Source organism: Malaclemys terrapin, chromosome 3 (assembly GCF_027887155.1).
Source record: "Malaclemys terrapin pileata isolate rMalTer1 chromosome 3, rMalTer1.hap1, whole genome shotgun sequence".
Lineage (NCBI taxonomy): Eukaryota > Metazoa > Chordata > Testudines > Emydidae > Malaclemys > Malaclemys terrapin.
The window spans coordinates 119,874,910-119,898,870 of NC_071507.1; the positions used below are offsets into that span (position 1 = coordinate 119,874,910).

The 23,961-nt window shown below is 42.6% G+C and overlaps 1 protein-coding gene across 1 annotated transcript in view; it reads left to right on the forward strand.

The window, feature by feature from the left end:
• ROS1 (ROS proto-oncogene 1, receptor tyrosine kinase) overlaps positions 1–23,961 on the forward strand; it is a 91,772-nt gene that overhangs the window by 56,510 nt on the left and 11,301 nt on the right. The window contains exons 31-41 of the mRNA XM_054022878.1: positions 1,555–1,731; positions 2,704–2,878; positions 3,397–3,514; positions 7,748–7,935; positions 8,841–8,933; positions 9,502–9,637; positions 10,150–10,312; positions 11,240–11,304; positions 21,418–21,547; positions 22,635–22,732; positions 22,863–23,066. Of these exons, the coding sequence (XP_053878853.1) occupies positions 1,555–1,731; positions 2,704–2,878; positions 3,397–3,514; positions 7,748–7,935; positions 8,841–8,933; positions 9,502–9,637; positions 10,150–10,312; positions 11,240–11,304; positions 21,418–21,547; positions 22,635–22,732; positions 22,863–23,066 (1,547 nt within the window). The remainder of the gene's footprint in view (positions 1–1,554; positions 1,732–2,703; positions 2,879–3,396; positions 3,515–7,747; positions 7,936–8,840; positions 8,934–9,501; positions 9,638–10,149; positions 10,313–11,239; positions 11,305–21,417; positions 21,548–22,634; positions 22,733–22,862; positions 23,067–23,961) is intronic.

The following is a 23,961-nucleotide window of genomic DNA, read 5'->3' on the forward strand; positions in this document are numbered from 1 at the left end:
AGCAGTGGGACTGGATCCTACGTCTCCCATATGGGTGCCCTAACCACCAGGCTACAGAATCATTCTCTTGCTTGCTCTCTGGCCCAATCGCTCTTTCATTATTTGATCCATTGTGGTACAGCTTCAACAGAGAGACTGAGGGAGCCCCACATCAGAATATCCCATAGCTCAATGGTTAGTGCACTGTCCTGAGAGGTGTGGGAGGCTTCTTTTCCCCTATCAGGCAGAAGAATGATTTAAACCTGGGTCTCGCCAGCCCAGGTGAGTGTTCCAATGACTGGGGTAAAATGTATAAGGTGGTCACTAGACCTCCCCATGCATTTTGTGTGGAGTGAAGCAGGTGTCTAACTCACTCTCACAAAAAATGACTTAGGTGCCTACACCGCCTGACTCCAGGAGAGGGCTCTTGGCTCTGGATCACTAAGCTGGGATAGGTGCCTCCCTGCAGCGTGGATTCAGGAGCCGGTCTCCGAGAAAAGGGCAGAGCTTTAGGACATGCCCCTCTCCCACAGGCTCCCTACTTAACATGCTGGCTTTTGAGGCTCTCATTCTAAGGTGCTTGTCTCTTCATACATATTAGCCTGCACACCTAATTCAGGCTTTGTGGATCACGGTGGTGTTGCTATGATTTTTTTTTTTTAGTCACCTAAAAGTTAAGCGCTGGGAAGCTCAGCATCGCAATGCCTCAGTCCCTTTGTGGCATTCCAGGTTTTTCTGTTTTATCCATAGAACTATATTTGATTATTTCACTGAAAGTCGACAGACACGTATGAGTGGATTCCACCTTTCAGCAGTTTATAAATTTTTTTTAAAAAAGCATACTGCAAATAAATAGCTGGAGGAACAATACACCAATTCTGGTATTTCTTTAGTATTAGCAAGGGCAGGTTAACAAGAGTCTTAAAAATGCATGCAATGCATTGGCTGTTTGGTGGACTTTAGGAGAAAAAATTCTCTCAAATTAGGATGTGCCCTGGAGAGAGGAGTGCAGGGAATGGTCCTTAACATCTAGTTGGTAAAAATGCCGCAATTCCTTGTGGGTCATTGAATTCCACTGAAGTGGTGACACTATCCATGACACTGTCCAGGCAGGCTGCAGACAAGGGAAGGAGACCTACATGGACAGAATAGGTGATATTTTAATTGGTGATTTTAAACCTAGAGAGAAGGACTCGGTGGGTGTCAAAATGCTATCCAAAGGTTTGCGGAAATGCTTGTGTTACACAAGGAACGAATATGAGGGGAGCAGTTCTGTGGGAAAGATGAAACTGGGGAGCTGAGAAGAGTCTGTTGGATGGGGCTGGCGGCCAAGAGAAGTTCTGTCTCAGGGTCCCCATAGCTTTAGTGGGAAGGCCCAGAATGTTTGGATTCAGGCCGTACAGTCTTAATCTTCCCCTGAGTATCAACTTTGTTTAAAACAGTTAAGTAATGTTCCAAGGTACTTGAATGACTAAAGGAAGCATTCACATTGCCATAACAACCACCACCAAAACAACATCCAATGCAGTTTTCAGAGTGGCTTGAGACTATATGTTTCATTGTTTCTCCTGTTAGGTTCTTGCTTTTCATCCAGAGAAGAACTGGTTTTCTGAGAGTGCCCCTGTGTTTGCAGCAACGTTTGAGACTCCGCCTGTCCCAGTTCATATAATTGTCAGAAACACCAGTTGTCAGTTAGAATGGAGGTCTCCTTTGCATGGCAACATAACCAGCTTCTGGTTTGAATTGCAGAAGGTAAAAAATACCCTTTTCTTTTCAGGTTAAAGGCCAGATGTTGTCCAGCCTTGTAGAGGGTGGGGAGCTAGGGAAGGATGCAAGGAGTCCTACTGGGTAATTTGGGCACTATAATGTCCCTGCCAGTAGTAGTACTCCACCAAGGGGCAAGGTGAAGGCAGCACTGGCCAGTAACAAGGGAGAACTGCCCCTGCAGCAGGCGTTCTCCAGGAGTTCCAAACGCTTTTTGGCTGAGTCATCCAGAACCTCTTGGGGAAGGAATAGCCCCGTTACACACTCTCCAGTGTGTGCCCTGGTTAGAAAGAAATAGGTGGGCTCCAATTTTTTTTAATGTTGAAATAATTTTTTAAAAAAACAGTCTATGAATTTTATTTTCATCTCCTACATGGGGCAGGCCTAGAAAGAAACTGCTGGGGAAACAAATCAGTCCTGCAGCATGCGCTATGAAGTAAATGCTACAATGGTAGCAATATACATGGCAAGTTCGGGTTTAACGACTGAACCACGGTAGAAAATGCCAGAGGCGCTACTAGTCTGCATGATTGTCTTAATAGCGCTGATCATAATCGCGATGGCTTCACTTAGGATCAGCCTGGCAAGCAAAACTCACAGCGAGCCAAAGATACAGGCCAAACGCAGGTGTGGAAGGGGAAGGCTGCTTATGGTCTCTCCTGCTCTTGCACACCTATGCAGGTGCCACCCACTCTGTTGTCCCATGTGATTTCCAGGCCTTGTAAATCTCCGAAGAATAACATCAAATTTCTAGGTGGCCTTGGTCTGTCGGAAGAGGGTTTGTAGTTCATGCTCCCCCAGTCTCAATAGCCTCTCAATACTCATGTTTGTATACACACTTCTTTAAGGGCCCATACCAAGGCCACTGAAGTCAATAGAAAGACTGTTGATTGCAATTGACTTTGGATCAGGCCCTCAGAGAGTGAGACGATTGACTCAGATGATATTTTATTTTTCTAGTGGCAAACAAAAAACGGCTGGTTTTGTCCTGCAAACATCACCTGTACGGCAGGTCCCATGTATAAATGTCATCTCACGGGAGTTCGTCCTGACACCAACTACTTTGTGCGAGCAGCAGTTATTTACGTAACCGGAGCAAAAAGCACCTCACCTCCAGGAAGCTTTAAAACTAGGGGTAAGCCCTTAAAATCATGTGATCCTAGATTACTTGCACCCTCAAAATAGTGTTAAACATTTTCAGGGTGCTTTTCCACATAATATTCATCTTATAAGAATCACTGATTTCTCTCTGTATGAACTCAAAAAAAAAAAAAAAAAAAAAAGGTACAAAATAAATATCTGCCAAAAATAAAATTGGAGCACTCTTTCAAAGGTGGGAGATGGGGAAGGAGAGAGTGGAATTGAAATGAAATACTTTTAATGTTATAAGAACTTGTGAATCCAGGCAGAAGTCTGAATTTGTGTGAATGAACCTTCTGAAGTTTCCCATCATGAATAAAAGTCCAAAGTTTCCTTTTCCATGAGTAGCCTTTTAGACGAGAGTCTCCAGTTCCTTCACATGACTCAACACCCAGGTGCATGTCGAAGTTTTGCTCTAGCCCTGGCTCTTGTCACTTTTTTCTCAGAATATGAAATGTGTGTATTAATATACCATGTTTTCAGAATTCTACATTTTCTCACTTTGCACAATAGCTGGAGTTCCAAGTAAACCAGGAATCCCCCAAATAGCAGAGGAGAATAAAAATTCTGTACAGTGGGAAAAAGCTGAAGACAATGGAAGCAATCTTACCTACCACATTTTAGAAAGCAGGTAAGTGAATTGCAGAGCACGCTCCTGCTAGCAAATGATAGATGGTTCATTTGTGTATGGGTATTCAGCAGAATGTTTTACAGTAACTAAGTAGGAAATAGGTTCAGATTAAATACTAATGAGCTTACATTTTGGCCCATATCCCAAATTGGAATCAAGAAATTTTAGAAATTTCTAAATGTTTGATATCCTTTGTTTTGAAATTGTATTTACATGCTCCTGCATGTCTTGTTTTCAGGCAAGACAGGAAGGAAGATCATCAATATGATTTATGGCTGAAGGGGGGAATTCGGGCTTTCAGCTTATTCCTCATCTGTGCTTACTAATAGAAGAGGTAGGCTGAGGAGTTGATGAGGAGATTCAGGGACCTCACAAGCACACTGGCCTAAATTTTCCAAAGTGACTAGAAATGTTAGGTACCTTGATTTTTTGGGTACTCAACTTGACACAGTTTAAAGGGATCTGATTTTCAGAGGGCTGGTGCTCAGTTCATTATGGAAATCATCCCCCTCTGAGGTGTCTCAGGCTTCCAAAAATTGAAATGTCCCAAAACACTCAAAATCAATTTTGAAAATTTAGGCCAGAGACCCAAGGAGCTTTTAGTCTTCCTTGTGGCTAAGTCTTCCTTATATATCTGAAGGCAATTTTGAAATAATAGAATCATAGAAGTGTAGAACTGGAAGGGACCTTGAGAGGTCGTCTAGTCCAGTCTCCTGCATTCAAGGCAGGACTAAGTGATAACTAGACATTTCCTGACAGGTGTTTGTCTAACCTGCTCTTAAAAACCTCCAATGACAGAGATTCCACAGCCTACCTAGGTAATTTGTTTCAGTGCTTAGCTACCCTGACAGTTAGGAAGTTTTTCCTAATGTCCAACCTAAGCCTCCCTTGATGCAATTTAAGCCCATTGCTTATGTACTTGAAAACTGTTATCATGTCCCCTCTCTGTTTTCTCTTCTTCAGACTAAACAAATCCAGTTTTTTCAATCTTCCCTCACAGGTCATGTTTTCTAGATCTTTAATAATTTTTGTTGCTCTCCTCTGGACTTTCTTCAGTTTGTCCACATCTTTCCTGAAATGTGGCACCCAGAACTGGACACAATGCTCCAGCTGAGGTCTTATCAGTGCTGAGTGGAAGGATTACTTTCATGTCTTGCTTGCAACACTTCTGCTAATATCCCAGAATGATGTTTGCTTTTTTTGCAACAGTCTTACACTGTTAACTTATATTTAGCTTGTGATCCACTATGCCCCCAGCTTCCTTTCCAGAGTACTCCTTCCTAGGCAGTCATTTCCCATTTTGTATGTGTGCAATTGATTGTTCATTCCTAAGTGGAGTACTTTGTATTTGTCTTTATTAAATTTCATCCTGTTTACTTCAGACAGTTTCTCCAGATCATTTTGAATTTTAATCCTATCCTCCAAAGCACTTGCAACCCCTCCCAGCTTAATATCATCTGCAAACTTTATAAGTATACTCTCTATGCCATTATCTAAATCATTGATGAAGATATTAAACAGAACCAGATCCAGGACCCCACTTGGTATGCCCTTCAAGTTTGACTGTGAACCACTAACAACTACTCTCTGGGAATGGTTTTCCAACCAATTATGCACCCGCCTTATAGTAGCTCCATCTAGATTGTATTTCTGTAGTTTGTTTATGAGAAGGTCACATAAGACAGTGTCAAAAGCCTTACTAAAGTCAAGATATACCTCATCTAATGCTCAGACTCCATCCACAAGGTTTGTTACCCTGTAAAAGAAGGCTATTAAGTTGCTTTGACATGATTTGTTCTTGACAAATCCATGTTGACTGTTACTTATCATCATATTATCTTTTAGGTGTTTGCAAATTGATTGCTTGATTATTTGCTCCATTATCTTTCCAGGTAATGAAGTTAAGCTGACTGTCTGTAATTCCCCAGGTTGTCCGTATTCCCCCTTTTATAGATGGGCACTAAATTTGTCCTTTTCCAGTTCTCTGGAATCTGTCCCATCTTCTATTAGTTTTCGAAGATAATCGCTTATGGCTCAGATATCTCCTCAGTCAGCTCCTTGAGGATTAAGAAATATTTTAGGAAAGGCTATCCTCTAAGTATTTCTTACTCTGATAAACTCAGACAAGACCAGAAAGTTCTGGAAATCTCATAAGAAAACTAGTTCTAATAAGATTTCCAGGCCATTTCCCAGATGCATAGATCTGTTTGGGTAAACTGGTTAATCAGATGAAGTTTTGGATGCTTTTCCAAATCAAACCTCTGAATCAATTAATGCATATTCATCACTAATTGAAGTATAGATACCTCATTATCCAGAGGAATTGTGGGGGAAATGTTAAGTAGTTGTCCGACAAGGGCATTAAATGTTCCAGGTTACTGGGAACTCCTTCAATTAATCCTCTTGCAAATGGTTAGCTTTAGTGAACATGTCTATACTCATAGGCATCTACACAACCGTAGCTAAAACTTTAAAAAGTCCTGTTCTGGGATCATATGGGGTAACTGTATAGGCCAGGATATTTTTTGTAGGAAGAGTTGTCTTCGATTCTTCCAATTCCTGATAAGGAATCTGGAGGGGAATCTTGTCAGGGCATTCCAGAGTCAATGTAAGTATTAAATCTCCCGAAGATGAATACATTGCATAATATCAAAGGGGGTTTTTCTGCTGGGATATTTCTATGACCTTTTGTAGATTGGGGGGTTAGGGAAAGAACCAAAAAATAAAACTCAGTGCATTATTTTTCCTAAGTTAATTTAGTGCTCATGATAGTGAAAGACTGACAGCACTGCCAGAGCTTGGCATACTTCAGCTGCATAAGCTTTCACCCAGGCATACTTTCCTGGTGTTGTAAGCTTCTACCATGAGTACACGACAATACTGAACTGGATACGATAACTGAGATACGATGAGACCTGATGATTTTGATCTGCTAAAGGCCAAATTGCACCTGACCCATGTGAGGGAGTCCAAGGTGAGGAAAGGCGTGAGGAGCTTTATCTCATGTAAGGGTTATACGCAGTCACAAGCTTTGTATTCTCCATGATTCATCTTTGATTTTTCATCAGTTTTGTGAAATTTACTTTTCTCATGTGGTTTTGATGTAAACCCAGGAGAAAGTCAATGGTTTCAACTGAGTTTTGCAATGTGTCCAACTAAGGTTCATTTGAACCCAGTTAGGTAAGTGTGAACCCAGCTAATCAATACCAAAGAAAATATTTGCATAATCTCCTTGAGGATAACCATTGATTTTCACAGAGCTCTGTCAGTAACATGAATAACCCAACAACGCATACATTTAGCTTCCACATGGCTTTCTGGGCTAGATGTTTTTGTTCTGTTGTTCTGCTTTCAGGGCTGCCCAGAGGATTCAGGGGGCCTGGGGCAAAGCAATTTTGGGGGCCCCTTCCATAAAAAAAAGTTGCAATACTATAGAATACTATATTCGCATGGGGGTCCCTGCAGGGCCCGGGGCCTGGGGCAAATTGCCCCACTTGCCTCGCCCTCTGGGCAGTCCTGTCTGCTTTAGAGTGAGTTGTGGGGTTTGTTGGCATACAGTACAAGGCCATTTCATATGAAGTATACCTGTATCGTGTAACATGAAATGACGATTCAGATATGCCCTACAGATTTAATGTATGCTCCTTCTTCAGATGGTGTATAATCTGCTCTGAATTTTTGGTAAGCGATCCAATCAAAGCCAACTTAAAAAGGAAGCAATATACCTGGCAGCCAGCAGATACTGTGGGAAACTGGCTAGCTAAAGGATTGTGTCTTCCCTGCCAATGACATGCTTTCTGTATTAGCTTGTGAAACCTGATACACAAGGGGCACTGAACTGATCTAGGCCCGAGAGAGCTAAAACCTCTAACTGTACAAAGAATAAATGATGAGTTTTGCCTAAAATCATATAACAATGTTTTGAGATCCTGGCTATGAGTGGCATATTAAAACAGCAGAAAGGATGCCCTCACCGTGTATGTCCAAAACATGCTGGCATTTCATTTTCTATGCCAGGCTAAAGAGGTGTCATCTCCTGTGTTACTGGAACGGCATGTTAATATCACTATGTTTCTGTAGCCAAACCCACATGAATGGAATGGTACTGAGTGTAGAGCATGTGCAAGAAGTGAGTCTTCATGTAGGCCATGCTGTTGAAATGATGTATGGCAGAAGCTGTAAATAACAAAAACTAGCTAATATATCTTTGTTGTTTTGCTGTGCACTTTGTAGGAAGGGCTCCTGGAACACAAGTGAAATGAAGCCTTCTTGGGAGATGGTTTACAATGGCTCTTGTACCAATATATGCACATGGAAGGCCAAGAACCTAGAAGGAACTTACCAGTTTCGAGCAGCAGCTGCAAATATGCTGGGACTGGGTGAATACAGTGGCATCAGTGACAATATAGTGTTGGTTAAAGGTATGTGCTGTACTTTTTATTCTGCAAATTAGCTAACATGGAAATGGTAGATCACCAACACAAATCATTTTTATTCAGAGTAATCCCAATGATTTATGAACAGAGACAACTATTTGTTTGAAGATGTTATAGCATCTATAGTGTAAAATGTGTAAGTGGGAATTAATAGCAGTGTTTCTGTGAAGATTCCCAGTTGCAGTGCTAGGGCTAACTTTCTTTTCAAAGAAACACTGGGACCAAACTCTCTCTGCACTCGTTATCACTGGGTTGGATATGTTTTTCTACACTGTCTGGAGTTGCTGTCGTATATCGAATGAAGTAAGGGTGGGGTTCAAAGGAGCTCAGCGTTTGCTCAATTCTGCTCCCATTGACATCAGTGAGAGTTTTCCCATTGACTTCAGAGGGAACAGACGTAGGCATGCACTGAGGCTTTTGAAAATCTCATCCTAACTATTTAACAGTTGAACAGCTCTGCACTCTTCTTTCATTTACAACCGTCAGAGGTTAGAGGAATGGCACAGCGTGGGAGTTCTAACAGGCTCTATCTACACTCCATCCCTTACAATGGCGTGGCTGTGCCACTGCAGTTGCACCGTTGTAAGGGGCACAGTGTTGTCGCTCTTTGTAGCTGGGAGAGAGCTCTCCCGGCAACAAAATAAAACCACTCCGAACAAGGGGCAGTAGCTTCATCAACAGGAGAGCAGCTCCCGCTGACAAAGCGCCGTCCAAACAAGCATTTTTCGTCATTAAAACTTTTGTTGTTCAGGGGTGTATTTTTTCACACCCCTGAGTGACAAAAGTTTTAACGCCGAAAGTGCAGTGTAGACAAAGCCCTAGTTTTGCTTAGCTCAGTAGTGCTCACTCATGTTGCATTGTCAGTGAACTACTCTTCTCTTTCTTAACAGATGCTACGCCCCACCCAGAGGCAACCATTACCATAGCTTTTGTGACTGGAGTGATTGCCTTCATCTTAATTGTGATTGCATTGTTTGCTTTTGGTATGTGATTACAAAGTTTAATATATTTTGTGGGTCTGCCAGACCACAACAAAATGAAACAAATCAGAAATGTAAGAGAAGGACCAGCTGATGTTTTAGAGCTAGATCTTGTGAGGTGCCAAGCAACCACTGGAGCATGTTTCCTGGCCTTGGCCCTTGCTGATTCCATCACTCAGCACAGTAGAAACTTGGATCTCTACTAGGTGGTGCTGTAAGGCCCCATGCAGAAGACCTGGGGCTAGAAGGGACCTGGGAATGCTCATGTTTTGGGTCACCAGAGATTACCAGTTATGCTCATAGTGGCAAGTTTCATTGTAATGATTTTAGTTCTCTGCAAGGAGAGCAGAGGGACACTGAGGATGCAGTTGCGTTCTTGCATTGTAAACTCACACTGGTATGGTTAGTAATCGTCAGGTATGTCACAGATGTTCATATGTATAAACCTAAATGCGGAAAAAGGACTAGAAAAGGGTCTCTGATATAGAGGAGAAGCAAACGTAATTATTCAGCTTACTTGTGTAAAAGGATGTCAAAGTGCAATCTCCTATGTTCTGCTTTTCCCTTCCAGTCTGGCACAGAATATTGAAGTTCAGAAAGTCTGCGCAGCCTGGGCAGATAGTGCTCGTCAGGGAAGATAAAGAATTAGATCAACTTAGGGGGCTGGCTGATGCTGTGGGATTGTCTAATGCTTGCTATGCTGTGAGGTATGTAACTGTGACATGTGTAAAAGCTACTTCCAGAGCAGAAAATTTAGCCGACCTTCGTGGGCCTGATTTTCACAGATGCCGAGCACCTAAAACTATGAGTGAAGTCAGTGGGAGCTGTGGGTCAGCACACAGAGAATCAGGCCCAGAGAAAGTGACTCAGTGCCCACAATTGGGGCAGATTTTTAAAAGAGTTCAGCTTCCATCTGGGCACCTAAATAAGGTCCAGCTTTTTAAAAGAGCGCAGGACCCAGCTGCTCCCATTGTGGCACTGTGGAATATCAGTCCATGATTGCTCAGCATCCTCTGTGCTGTGACAGGTATAAATCTGGCTCTAGGTACACAAGAGGTGTAATTCCCTCCTGTGCATCACTTCAGTCTCTTGGGAACTGTGTTTGAGATAAATTGTACCAAATTTGTTTAAGGCAAAATTTCGAGAGCATTCCTCAACCACGTTTTTATTTGAATGATTATTTATTTTTAAAGCTATAACAAGCCATACTGTTTTGTAGCACTCTTCCTACTCGGGCGGAGATTGAATCTTTGCCAGCCTTTCCTCGGGACAAACTGAATTTGCATAATCTGCTGGGAAGTGGAGCCTTTGGAGAGGTGTACGAAGGGACTGCAGTAGATATCACAGGAGCTGGAAATGGGGAATCCAAAGTGGCAGTGAAGGTAATTTCAGCTGTGTAGCCCCTTTAGCAACAGCATGGTCTGAGGTGGGCAAACATGGCTTTGTGGTTAGGCCATAGGAATGGGAGTCAAGAAACATGGGCTCTATTTCTGTCCCTGCCACTGATTCACTCATGGAATCCTTGTGGAAATCACTAAGGGCTGAGCTCCCCTCACAGCACTTGTTAATGTCAAGTCTTGGGCCTTTCCTTATCTGAGACAGTCAATCATGTTAAACATTTTAACTTAAATCACATATATAAATATTTAAATTCTGGATCACCCTTTTCTAGTGACTTAGTGTGCTAGCTCAAGCAAACCTAGTGTAAATCTGACTACCCAGGCTGGGAGGCAGGTTTCCAACTGCAGTGTAGATATATCCCAGTGCCACAGGAATGTGACTTGACATAATGATCCAATCTCCCTCCTGTTTAACCGTCAGTCGAAACAAGAACTGGAGAGCAGGGAGGTGTAACAGCATGTACTTGAACACTGAACATGTAGCTTTACCTTTATCAAGAGCATGTTGCATTGCCGCAGAAAGGGAGAGCTGAAAACAAATGGGATCCATCTGAAAACATGGTTAATACCGTATTGCACAACTACAGGCAACTCCTTTGAGCTGGAACACAATTTTCCCAAGTGTCTTTAGCCTCAGGTGTTACTCCCCTTCCCCATACCCTGCTGTCTGTTTACTAGTCTGTCCTTACACTGTGAGCTCCTCAGAGTAGGAAGAGGGCATAGATGCCTACTTCAGTTTAGAAAGTGCCTATTACATTGTAGCCACTACTGGAAATTTAGAATAGGAAAAGTGTGTGTGTTAGAAGAAGAAAGCAGCCCATTGAATTTTTTCTTATATAGATGCTAAATGGGTTATACTGGCAGTGATCAAATTGTGCTAACTACTTGTTGTGGCCTTGTGTTGCATAGACTTTGAAGAAGGGTGCAACAGACTATGAAAAGAGTGAGTTCCTGAAGGAGGCACACTTGATGAGGTAATGTTGGATCTGCCACAAAATATCTTTCAAGAATGATCTAAATGAAGGCTCTGGCCTTCAGGAGGGATTAGAGAATCACTTTAATCTGAATGGGGTTTGTGAGTATCTTTTGTGTCCCTTATTTTTGCTGAAGAATTAAAGCATCCCTGATGAATCATATCAAAATGAAGCTGCATAATTTGTTTGCAGAGTAGATGGAGATTGAAAGTTTTTTGCACTAATTTCATGGATTGACTGGACCTTTGGACTGGGATGTTGCAGCCTCGCTGCTCCTCCCTCTGAGCCAATTAATATAATAATAACTATAGTAATAATTAATAATAATGGGATGGTGTTTGACAGCCCCAGTTTATCAGGATAAGAATAGGCCCCAAAGTTTTAATTCCTTGTTGAAAGTTGGTTTTAATATATGCACATTCACTGGTAGAGGTTGCCACATATCCTTACCTATTCAGGGCGCAAATATATGGTATATGTACATGCCCTCGAGAATGAATTTACACGAAGAGGTCAGTGTTTGAGTTGGAAATCTGGGTTCTCTGGAGTCCCCAGTGAATGTGCCATGATTTAAGGTAAAGACTTCACTTAGGAGCATAAGAATATGAATAAGGCTTAATTTTCAGAGGTGTTGAGCACTTGCAATTCTCTGACTTCAAATTTGGGCACTCACAATAAGAAGCTGGTATTGAACATTTGGAATTTAATTTCCCATACTCAAAATATAACATTATTGAATTATAATAGACAGATAGCAATTGTATTGTGTGCATACTCCCTCTTTGCTTCTGTTTCCGTAAGTTTAAAAAAAAAATCAGTGTCATATTTCTTTTGCTCATTCCTTACGCACTGTCTGAACCAAGCGTGGAATGAGACGGGCTCCTATAAGAATACTTGTATGTGATTATGTAATTAAAGACAATCAAAACACAGTTTCATAAAGGAGAGGAGTTAAGGTTTTATGTGCATTTCCTGACTTTTGAATGCATCCTTTCCCTTCTTCTTTGAGTGCTGGTTCCTCTGAGTATTCAGTGTAGGTGCGCCTCTTTAGTTTGTCTTCTACTGCCCGTGGTCTGGGACAGAATCCACCTGTATTCTTTTCTTTCACTCGATGTTTTACCTGTAAATAATTGTAAATAGGTATTTCATTCTTATGTTTACATAGTTGGTTAGCTTAAATCTAGTTTAGTTAGTTAGAGTTGGGGAGGTTCCTTCCCCCACCCTGTCTCCCCTATGCCCAGGGTTCCTGGCTTCAAATCTGCCTTGCCTGCCCCTAGATCTCCTTCTGAGTGACCCTCACAATACCAGCTTCCACTGCTTGAGGGAGTTATGCATTCTATCTAGGTGTGGGATTAGCCACTTGTCTCCCCCTGTACGAGGCAGGCTCTGGGAGTTACAGGTCTGCCAACCCTTTATAGAGCTAACCATGAGATCTAGATCGGATCCAGGGCCATTCCGTTCTCCAATTCTTCACTTGAACCACTGAGCATTGCTCTGGTGGCACTGGCAGAACGTCCCACCAAGCTGAAAGACCAAGTGGAAGCATGACAAGGATAAGAAACACAAAAGAGCAGAGAAGTCTGTTCATAGGTCCTCAGACAGGAGAGCAGCTTCACTTCTTCTCTCAGTTTGAGCAAGACTCTGCGCCCCATACAGTGTTCACCTAGAACTCCTGGTGAGATTGGGCAAGCATCGATGATACCAGAAGCTTCTGCTGTTCCAAAACCGTCCTCTGAGTCATGCAAAGATAGTAAGCAGTGCATTCCCTGTACACTGGCAGTGTCATATGCACGCCTAAGCCTGCACCATTGGTCCTGAAACTAAAGACTCCAGCCAGTTCTCTTCCAGCTCAACTGAGATGCACCCTTCAAGATGTTCTGGCAATCTACCCGGATCCATAGTCCCTGATCCTCATGTAACCAATGTTAGTACAGGACATTTGTAACCCATGCACCTCCTGAGTGTGGTGTTCTGTCCCCTCTAGTGGCACCAAGACCACTTAGAAATTAATGAGTCTGCTCTACAGCCTTAGCTAAGGGCCAGTTGGCTTTTAGCTTATGCAGTAGAGGCTCATGCACTAATCTCCAGAGGCCCCAGGTTCGATCCTGCCTGCCGACAACTGGGGTCTGTGTTGGTGTTACACATTGAAACACCATCCATTCCCCAACCCCATCTCCAACAGAGCTATGATATCAAGATGCTGTCTCTGTCCCACCTCCATCCATACCACCCTCACCCGGGTGACACCAATGGCCCCACCTCTTGAATCAGAGAATTCTACTCAGAGGAGGAACAAGAGATGGTAAACCAGTTACAATAAGGCTTCCCTATAAAAGTCTAGCCCTGACAGGGTTCATGGAGACCCTCCCCTGCCCAGGACCCATATTCACCCCCAAAGGAGTACTGGTACCAACATACGGTCCACCTCCCTACCCATACGACCCTATGTGGTCACATTTGGGTGCATGGGATCCTTACCACCAGGCCCAGAATCATAATACTTCAGATACCAACCTCAATCTCCAGTGTTTAGAGAGAAAGCTCTAGCAGAATATCAAGAGACGCAGCTGGAGCAGATGGTACAGCAAGAACACTCTATGGTTTCATCCTCATCCCCAGATGAGGTGGTATTGCCAGTCTTCCCCACTCTGCCTGACAATTACAGGCAATACCAAGAGCTGCTTAGGAGGATAGCTGACACCCTTCAAATTCCATTGGAGGAAGTGCAGGACCTACATGCAAAGCTTTTAGCCATCCTCCACTCTGCATCTCCTGCCAAGATGGCCTTATACATGAATGAAGCCATCTTGGACTTGGATAAGGCCATTTGGAAGACGTTGGCCACCTGAGATATCAAGACTTCCAGTCAGCTCACTGAAAGTGCATCTCATAGCTATAATTTCACCCGCCAATAGAGAGTTACTCAGTTTTCACTTATCCCATGACAGTCCAATTCATTAAAGGCTTTGTTAGCATTTTCCCTGTGCTATCTTGCCCTCCCAGGGATCTGAATTTAGTACTAGCAGCATTTATGAGACTGTCCTTTGACCCCTTGGCTTCATGCTTCTTCCTGTATTTAATGAAGATGGCCTAGATCCTATGTTTGTTCTTATAGTCCTGTCGGATTTCCATCTAAATCAAATGAGTCTATCAAAGCCCCATTTGAGAGATGAAAGAAGATGACACTCATTAGATGAAAGCCTTTCCCTGGCTTTCTACTTGGATTGGACAAAGCCATTTTGAGGAGCTGGAATGAAGGGCAAGGCCATATCGTCCCACAGATTCTTGAGGTGAATCTCTGGCTGCATCCTCCTCTGTTACCAGCTTGCAGAAATTACTTCTTCTCCATCTTGTATCAAAGGTTACTCACATAGGGCACAAGCTACCTCAGTAGTATCACTGCAAGGTGTCCTTCTTTCCAAAATCTGCAGGGCAACTACTTAGAGCTCTGTCCATACATTGACTCAGCACTATGCTCTGACTTATGCCTTGGCAGATGATGCATCCTTTGGTTCAGCAGTCCCACAGTCTGTGGTGCCAGGTACCTTCTTGCACCCTTCTCCAAAATAAACATGGTTTGGGAATCGTCCACAGTTAATACCAAACCAATGTTCCCTCTAATTTTTTCCGTCCATGTGTGGCATAAATTTTGTTATGTGCACCGAGGTATGTGCCTATGTGCGCCACCAGTAGAAACCAAAAACTTAGATAGAATATATAGTTTTAAAAAGTTACCATAGGGATAATTACTTCAGCCAGGACAGGTTAGGCATTTTAGAACTCACTACTCAAAGAATTAAATTTAAGTGTAAGAGAGAAATAAAAATGATGAAATGCATAGACCAGTCAAAAAACTAAAATAACACACTTTGAAAGAATAAAATTACAGAGAATATCTGTGCATTGCAGGAAGTACCAAGAAGTAACAACAACAATAATACAAGTATGTTTTGGGAGGTGAAGGTGAAAGACTCTGTGTGTGTGTGTGTGTGTGTGTGTGTGTGTGTGTGTGTGTGTGTGTGTGTACACTGGCTGCTGGGGAAGTCTCTGAGCGACGCCATGCACTGTCTCTTTAAGGCACCCTCGCTGACCGTGGGAAGGCTCATTCAGACCTCAGACCACAGCAGCTCTTCTGCTCCTGTGCCCTGCCCCCATCTCTGCGGAGATGGGGTACATGGGCAGGGGGGAGGGGAGAGACAGAATGTGTGTGTGTGTGTGTGTGTGAGAAAGAGACGGAGACAGGGAGATCCTGAGCTGTCTTTTTAAGGCACTCACTCACCGCTCGTTCAGACCTCAGATCACAGCAGCTCTCCTGCTCCTGATCCCTGTCCCGACGACCCTACTCTGTGGAGATGGGGTACAGGGGCAGAGGGAGGGGGACACCCTGATATTAGTGCCTCCCCCTTCCCCCGCTCTGCACAGCCGGCAGGAAGGTCCCGGGAGCAGCTGGCCAGGGGCTCCAAGGCAGAGGGCAGGAGCAACGTGGCTGCAAAGCAGCGGGGGGAGGGGCACATGAACACATGCTGCTGCCTGCCAGATGTGCGCAGCTCTGCTAATCAAGTGTGTGGCACTTGAATCTCTCCTGGGCGGCCGCCCGACCGCGCAGCTTTGAGGGAACACAGATAGGGACCAACACTAGAAGAAGCAAGGAAGGTTACGTACCTTATAACAACTGGATTTCTTTGAGATGTGTGGTACTTGTGGTATTCCTGACCTGCTCTCCTTCCCCTCTGATTTGGATCCTCATGTGATTCACAGTGGAGTAGGAACTGAAGGGGCAGACTGTTGGCACCACCATTTATGCCCTTGGTTTGTGGCATGAGGAGGCATAGCATGCAGATGTGGACCAATGGAAAAAGGGGTAAACAGTGAGGTGGCAACATTTGCAGATGATACAAAACTACTCAAGATAGTTAAGTCCAAAGCAGACTGTGAAGAGTTACCAGGGATCTCACAAAACTGGGTGACTGGGCAACAAAATGGCAGATGAAATTCAATGTTGATCAATGCAAAGTAATGCACATTAGAAAACATAATCCCAACTATACATATAAAAGATGGGCCTAAATTAGCTGTTACCACTCAAGAAAGAGATCTCAGAGTCATGGTGGATAGTTCTCTGAGAACATCCTATCAAAAAAGCTAACAGAATGTTGGGAATCATTAGGAAAGGGATTAGACAGAAAATATCATATTGCCTCTCTATAAATCCATGGTACGCCCACGTCTTGAATACTGTGTACAGATGTGGTCGCCCCATCTCTAAAAAGATATATTGGAATTGGAAAAGGTACAGAAAAGGGCAACAAAAATGATTAGGGGTAAGGAACAGCTTCCATATGAGGAGAGATTAATAAGACTGTGACTTTTCAGCTTGGAGAAGAGATGACTAAGGGGGATATAAAATCATGACTGGTGGGGAGAAAGTAAATAAGGAAGTGTTAGTTACTCCTTCTCATAACACAGGAACTAGGGGTCAGCAAATGAAATTAATAGGCATCAGGTTTAAAACAAATAAAAGGAAGTGTTTCTTCATATAACACGCAGTCAACCTGTGGAACTCTTTGCCAGAGGAGGTTGTGTTTTTGAAGGGGTTCAAAAAAGAACTAGATAAATTCATGGAGGGTAGGTCCATCAATGGCTATTAGCCAAGATGGGCAGGGATGGTGTCCCTAGCCTCTGTTTGCCAGAAGCTGGGAATGGGCGACAGGGGATGGATCACTTGATGATTGCCTGTTCTGTACATTCCCTCTGAAGAACCTGGCATTGGCCACTGTCAGAAGACAGGATACTGGGCAAGATGGACCTTTGGTCTGACCCAATATGGCTGTTCTTATGTTCTTATATAACTGACACTGCAATTGACGAATTTCTGGTCCTGGGCTCACATAGTGGATGTGCACCCCACAGCAAATACCCACAGGAAGAACACATCTCGAAGAACTCCACTTACTATAAGATAAGAAACCTTCCCTTTGCAACCTTAAGATCCAGTTACATTGTGCTATGGAACAGTGTTCTCAAAGCCAGTCCACCGCTTGTTCAGGGAAAGCCCCTGGCGGGCTGGGGCAGTTTGTTTATCTGCTGCGTCCGTAGGTTCGGCCGATCGTGGCTCCCACTGGCCGCGGTTCACCGCTCCAGGCCAATGGGGGCAGCAGAAAGCGGCACGGGCTGAGGGATGTGCTGGCCGCCTTTCCCGCAGCCCCCATTGGTCTGGAGCAGCAAACCGCGGACAGTGGGAACCGCAATCGGCCGAACCTGTGGATGCGGCAGGTAAACAAACCGGCCTTTCCCTGAACAAGCGGTGGACCGGCTTTGAGAACCACTGCATAGAATAAATTCTCCAAGAAGTTTGACAACTCTTCACTTTCTGGAGGACTTTAATAAGGTTTGTTACCTTAGTTTTGTACATCATTACTGTTCCTAATAAGAGTTTATCTTAAAACCAGTCTGCTTGTCAGTAAGATACTACAAACATATATTTTTGTAGGTAAGATGTATATGGTGTATATATCTGTAGACAAAATATCTTATGCATCCCTACTTGCTGCATTATTTCTTACAGATAAATAATTTAAACACAAAATTCCTGGAAATAGAGACCCCTGAAAATTAGTACAATTAAATGTACACATATGAACACACACAATGGGACTTAGAGATAGGTAGAATATGAAACAAAATTTAAAAATTCATTATTCCCATTAACCTTCACTCAACCAGAAACTTTTTTGTGTGTTTCATTTGCTACTGAATTTTCATGTGAGGCACTTACCAAAAGGGAGATATTTTCATTAGCTGTCGAGAAGGTCTAATGGTAGATGCTTGATATTTATCTGTTAGATCTCATAAATTATGGAAGCCGAGGACTGACTGGGCAACATAATTGCAGCTGTTTAAAAAATCCTGATGTGCTTTTTATCTAAATATAACCTTTCTGTTGCTTGTCTGTCTAAATGAATATTGCAGTGCAGACTGTAATGCTATGCACACTGTTGTGTTTAAAGGAGGAGTATACATGGCTTCTGTTACTATTATTATGCACCAGTGATAAAATACTTGGGTTACATTCTGTTTTCAAACAACCATTTGATATTGGATATTGGTAACTGAGTCTCTTGTGTTCAAAAATATATTGCAAAATCTTGGGAGATAAAGAATGACAGGTCTGTGGAGAAACTGTTGGAGACTTGTAAGGGAAGTACCAGGTGCTCCTACTCTTACTTTTGTTCTTGAGAGCCAGAGTTTATGTATGATTGAGAGGTATGTGCCAGGTGGGGGAAGGGAACTGTCAACTTAAAAATCACACTTCTCACTGAAAAGTTTTTACCTACTATTGTTACAAGCAACACCTAAGATTCCTGGAACTGAAAGAGGTTAGAGGAGAAAAGTTTCTCAGTTTTATTTGTTTGTTTACATTTGACAGCACTTTGACTAAAGTCAGTTTCAGTCTATCCCCTGTATAGTTTCCCAGATTGTTTGGAATCTTTCATGCAGCATTGGGAAACCATTTTAAATCACAAGAAATTGTGATTGTAAAAACATAGAAATGGACAGAATCTGGAACTGCTTTTAATTCCTTCTTTGAAATGTACTAGATTTTAGAGTGATAATGTCTCTATAATATCCCTATTTGTTTGGACACATAAACGTCTGTTTATGGGGTTTATGCATGCAAACAGATGTGATTGCAAGTATTCTTCATACAGTTTTAGATTTCCCTTGAAAATGTACTATAGGAAACAATACTGCATAAGCAAATGGTTGGGCTGGGTAACTTAATAGGTCTTTTACATCTCTAACTCTCCTGAATCTATGGTCATTTGCCCCTAAAGACTATACAATGGCAACCATCTGTCTCAAAAAACGATGGTGTAAGTGCCAAAGAAGTCCAGTTACTGTGTGTCATTCGGCAGCATCACAAGTGGCTAAAAAGTCCAATTCTTGAGTGATGGTCCTTGCCACAGATAACGCAGGTGTAAGGTACAGGGCCAGAGGATGAAGCCAACTCATTACTAGCACTTGAGAACTGCTGCACTTTGCTATTCACTCTCTTCACTTTCCTCTCTCACAACCACCTCTCATCAGCTCTTTGACTCTGTGGTAAAGTGCAGGCCTCTAGAGCAGCCTGTTGCTAGCTGCATCTTTCCCAGCTTATGGTGTCAATGTTGAAAGTTTTCAGGTCCCTCTTGCAAATGTCTTTGTAACTGACTTAGGTCAGCACAATGTCCTCAGGGTATCTGCAAGTTCTCCATGTAGGAAATCCTTTGGACTATGTTCATCTTCCATCGGGTGCAGATGACCAAGCCAATGGAGACATCTGTGTTCAAGAAGAATGATTAGACTTGGCAATGTTGCTTTCTCAAGTGTCAGGAACTTTGGTTTCCCACTTGATATTTAGAATACGGCAAAGACAGCAAGGGTGTGTGGAAGATGTTTAGCCTTCTTTCATGTCTGTGGTAGGTGATCCAGGCCTCGCCACCCAACAGCAATGTGCTCAAAATGCATGTCTGCTAGATGTGTATCTTGGTGTTCAGTATCAGAGGGGTAGCCATGTTAGTCTGAATCTGTAAAAAGCAACAAAGGGTCCTGTGGCACCTTTAAGACTAATAGAAGTATTGGGAGCATAAGCTTTCGTGGGTAAGAACCTCACTTCTTCAGATGCAAGACTCCAATACTTCTGTTAGTCTTAAAGGTGCCACAGGACCCTCTGTTGCTTTTTGGTGTTCAGTGTTAGTTTCCTCTCACATGCCCTTAGTTAGTTGGCTGAATATGCAAGAATTAAGCTTGTCATCTAGCAATAAGTTCTCCAGTACAGATGATCCTAGATAGCAGAACTTGTGCACAATATTTAGCATGGTGTTAGCTATTGAAACGTTTGGTGCAGCCAACACACCTTGTGCCATAATCAGAGTCTTCTTTAGACTGTTGGTTAGTCCAAATTCATGACAAGCTCCTCGGTGTGGTGTTCTGTCCCATCTAGTGGCACCGAGACCATTTAAAGAGAGAGAGATAAAAATGATTCTGCTCTACAGCCTTAGCTAACAGCCAGTTGGCTTTTAGCTCATGTGGATGAGGCTCATGCACTAAGCTCCAGAGGCCACAGGTTTGATCCCTACTGCCAATGACTGGGGTATGTTGGTGGTACAAGTGTGGGCTCATCCAGGATTTCAACTGGGAAGTCTCTGAAGCTCGGGACATGCTTCCTCAGCTAGGGGAAGTATGTAACCCACACACCTCCGGGTTGTGGTGTTCTGTCCCATGTAGTGGCACCGAGACCATTTAAAGAGAGAGAGATAAAAATGATTCTGCTCTACAGCCTTAGCTAACAGCCAGTTGGCTTTTAGCTCATGCAATAGAGGCTCATGCACTAAGCTCCAAAGGCCCCAGGTTCGATCCTGCCCACTGACAACCAGGGTCTGTTGGCATTACACTAGCACAAAGCTATGGCAAAGCTGCTGATGCTCCTCTTCACTAAGATGATATGTTGCCCACAGACTGTCTCATGGAATGGATTTCTCTGGGTGAGTCATTCTACTCTAATAATAGTAATTGTAAAACTTTTTTTCTCATTTAATTTTATGTTGCGAAAAACACTATAAATATAATAAATCTCCAGAATATCAAGGGCAGATTGCAGTTCGTATTAACTTCAACCAAGAGGAGACAATCACATGGGTATTCTTCTTCTGCACACTTCCTTTTATCTAGGAACACTAGGGTGACTGGATAGCAAGTGTGAAAAATCGGGACAGGACATTGGGGGATAATAGGTGCCTCTATAAGACAAAGCCCTGAATATCGGGACTGTCCCTATAAAATCAGGACATATGGTCACCCTAAAACACTCTGAAGAGTCCATGCCTAACCACCCTACCCCCATAGAATAACATAAAGCTACATTTTTGGTATATATACTTGAGCTCTCTTTAAGGTGGAGGAGATACAGAACTTTGCAAGTGTCAAAAGCCTGCAATTGATACAGACAGGATTTTAGAGATGAAACAGCTTAGTACAGTACTGGTAGCAGGAAATGGGTGCAAGTCCAGTTAACTAGTAAAGTCCATGATTTTTCTTGGATTTTTCCTCCAACATATGTTTTCTTTTCTTCAGCAAATTTGATCACCCCCACATTCTGAAGTTACTTGGAGTTTGCCTGTTGAATGAACCCCAGTACATTATCCTGGAACTGATGGAAGGAGGAGATCTACTCAGCTATTTACGAGGAGCAAGAGGGCAAAAGGTAGGCAGCGGACTCCAAAAGGTATATTTTACTTTTAGCTGCTGGTGGCATTCCTGAAGGATCCCACCATTTTCCTCTTTTCCCCTCTGTGAAAGGCCCTGTGTCTGTCCAACCCTTTTTTCCATCTGAGGGTCTCTGGACTGGCTTCTTCATAGCAGCCCAGGAACTCAACACTGAGCTCATAACCAACTTCAGATCTCTTGTGTGGCAGTAGCTTGATCTGCCAATAGGCCTAGGACTATATTTTCAAAAAATATTTTTAGTCCTAAAATGCCCATTGAGTTTACCTAGTAAAATCATGTACCCCAAATAGGCATAAATAAGGCTGATAATATAATATTTTGTCTTTTTATGATTTGTATTGCAGAAGCATCTATAATGGGACAGGCAGTTCTCAAACATATAGGAAGACACTGTCCCTGTCTCAAAGAGTTTATATGCTAGGAGATCAACCAACTAATGAAGGGTTGGGGAGGAGGGATAAATCTTGGGTGATTCATATTTAGCATGTGGGATAATAACGTGGATTATAAAGTCACTAGCAAGGATGACTTAAAGCCAGGATTTTATGGCATTGTAGCAACAACCTAATTCACCACCGTTCCTATGCCTAGTGTAGATCCAGTTTAGTGATTGATCCATACTACAGAAAGTTTGCTTGTCTCCGGCCTGATGAGAGTGTTTAGTGATTAGCTGTTGGACAATTAGCCTGTCCTCAATAATGCCTTAAAGGTGGGGGATAATTTCCAGGGGCCCAATTCTCCGACCACAGGATACATATATTTCTCATTGACGTCAGTAAGTATTATGTTTACTCTGAAGTCGGCATATAGGGTTTGCTTTGCTATCTCTCACTGATATTACTTAGATAAAAGAGAAGCCCCTTGTTCTTGAATCATGAATACCCAGAGTTGTTTGTCCTGGTAATATACAGAGATTTTGCACCTACCTGCTTTTTGCACTTTTGAAAATCTCTGGTAATCTCAAAAGGAGAAAAGCAATACATTTTGTCATAACAAGAGGTCCTTTTTATTCTGCCTTTGTAACGATGGAAGACATTACTAATCACTGCCTCTCTTTCTTTTAGTTCCGAGGTCCTTTGCTAAAAGTGGCCGACCTTCTGGCTATCTGTCTGGATATTTGCAAAGGTTGTGTCTATTTAGAAAAAATGCACTTCATTCATAGGTACAGGATTAATTTCTTTGTAGTTCTTACATGTTGTTACCTACAGTTGTAAGAACAAATAAACTAAACTGAAAATGATTGCCTGGCAAAAACTATTACGATTCCATCATTGTTTATGTTTGTACATTAGGGACCTGGCAGCTCGTAATTGCCTTGTGTCAGTGAAGGAATACACCAGCCTCTCCCGAATAGTGAAGATTGGGGATTTTGGGCTTGCCAGAGATATCTATAAAAACGATTATTACAGGAAAAGAGGAGAAGGGCTGCTCCCTGTGAGATGGATGGCACCTGAAAGTCTTATTGATGGTGTGTTTACTAACCGATCTGATGTCTGGTAAGTTCTTGGGGGTACAAAGAGGTGGGAAAAATAATAAATACTAAAGCAGGGAAAAATCAGTTTGCAGTAGCAATGGCATGTTATTAGAGTGCCATCTCTGGTCATTTTTATACTGAGGGAAATAATGTCTGCTTGATTGATGTTTTCCTAAGTTGATAAAAGGTCTCGCCTTCTGACAAATATCTGCATGTATATATTTCTTTATTTAAAGCCATGGAGTCTCACTTCAGTCCAGCTGGAAGTAACTAGGATCACGTGACCAAAACAAATTTATATGGATGTCCACAAAGTGTCTAGTTTGCTTTTTTGGTCAGTGAACTGACTGCTGACATCACATTCTTCCCACTCCACTTTCCATTAGACCAAATGGCGCATCCTCCACAGAGGCAAATATTTTCTCCTTAGCACTATTTCCCCGAGCTCCCCAATGACCTGAAGTTTTTAGTATACTTCATTAGACCTTTGTCCTAGTCTGGATCCTAGCATCAGCACAGTTAGAATTTTCAACAGTACTTCACTGCAGCCATTTCATTTTCACTCTTTTTATGTACATAAGGGAAATATAGAGTGCTTCAAGTCCAGGCCCCAGCTTGCAGGTGCTGACTGCCTCCAAAGTGATATTAAGCAAGTGTAACTCCCATTTAATCACTAGAGGCTGCTTAAATAAATATGATACAATTGTATGTTACATGGTGTCAGTGGAGGTTGAGGGTGCTCAGTTTCTTACAGGATTGATCCCAATGTGTGTGAAGGATAGGTGGCATAATAGGTTAGTTCCCCTAGTTTTTTCCAGGAGCTCTAGAGACCCGATTAAGAATGTATGAACTGGTTCATATGAACGTAAAACCCCTTAGCTCTGTTTTTTCTTATTTGGAGGTTAGAGAAAATTAGG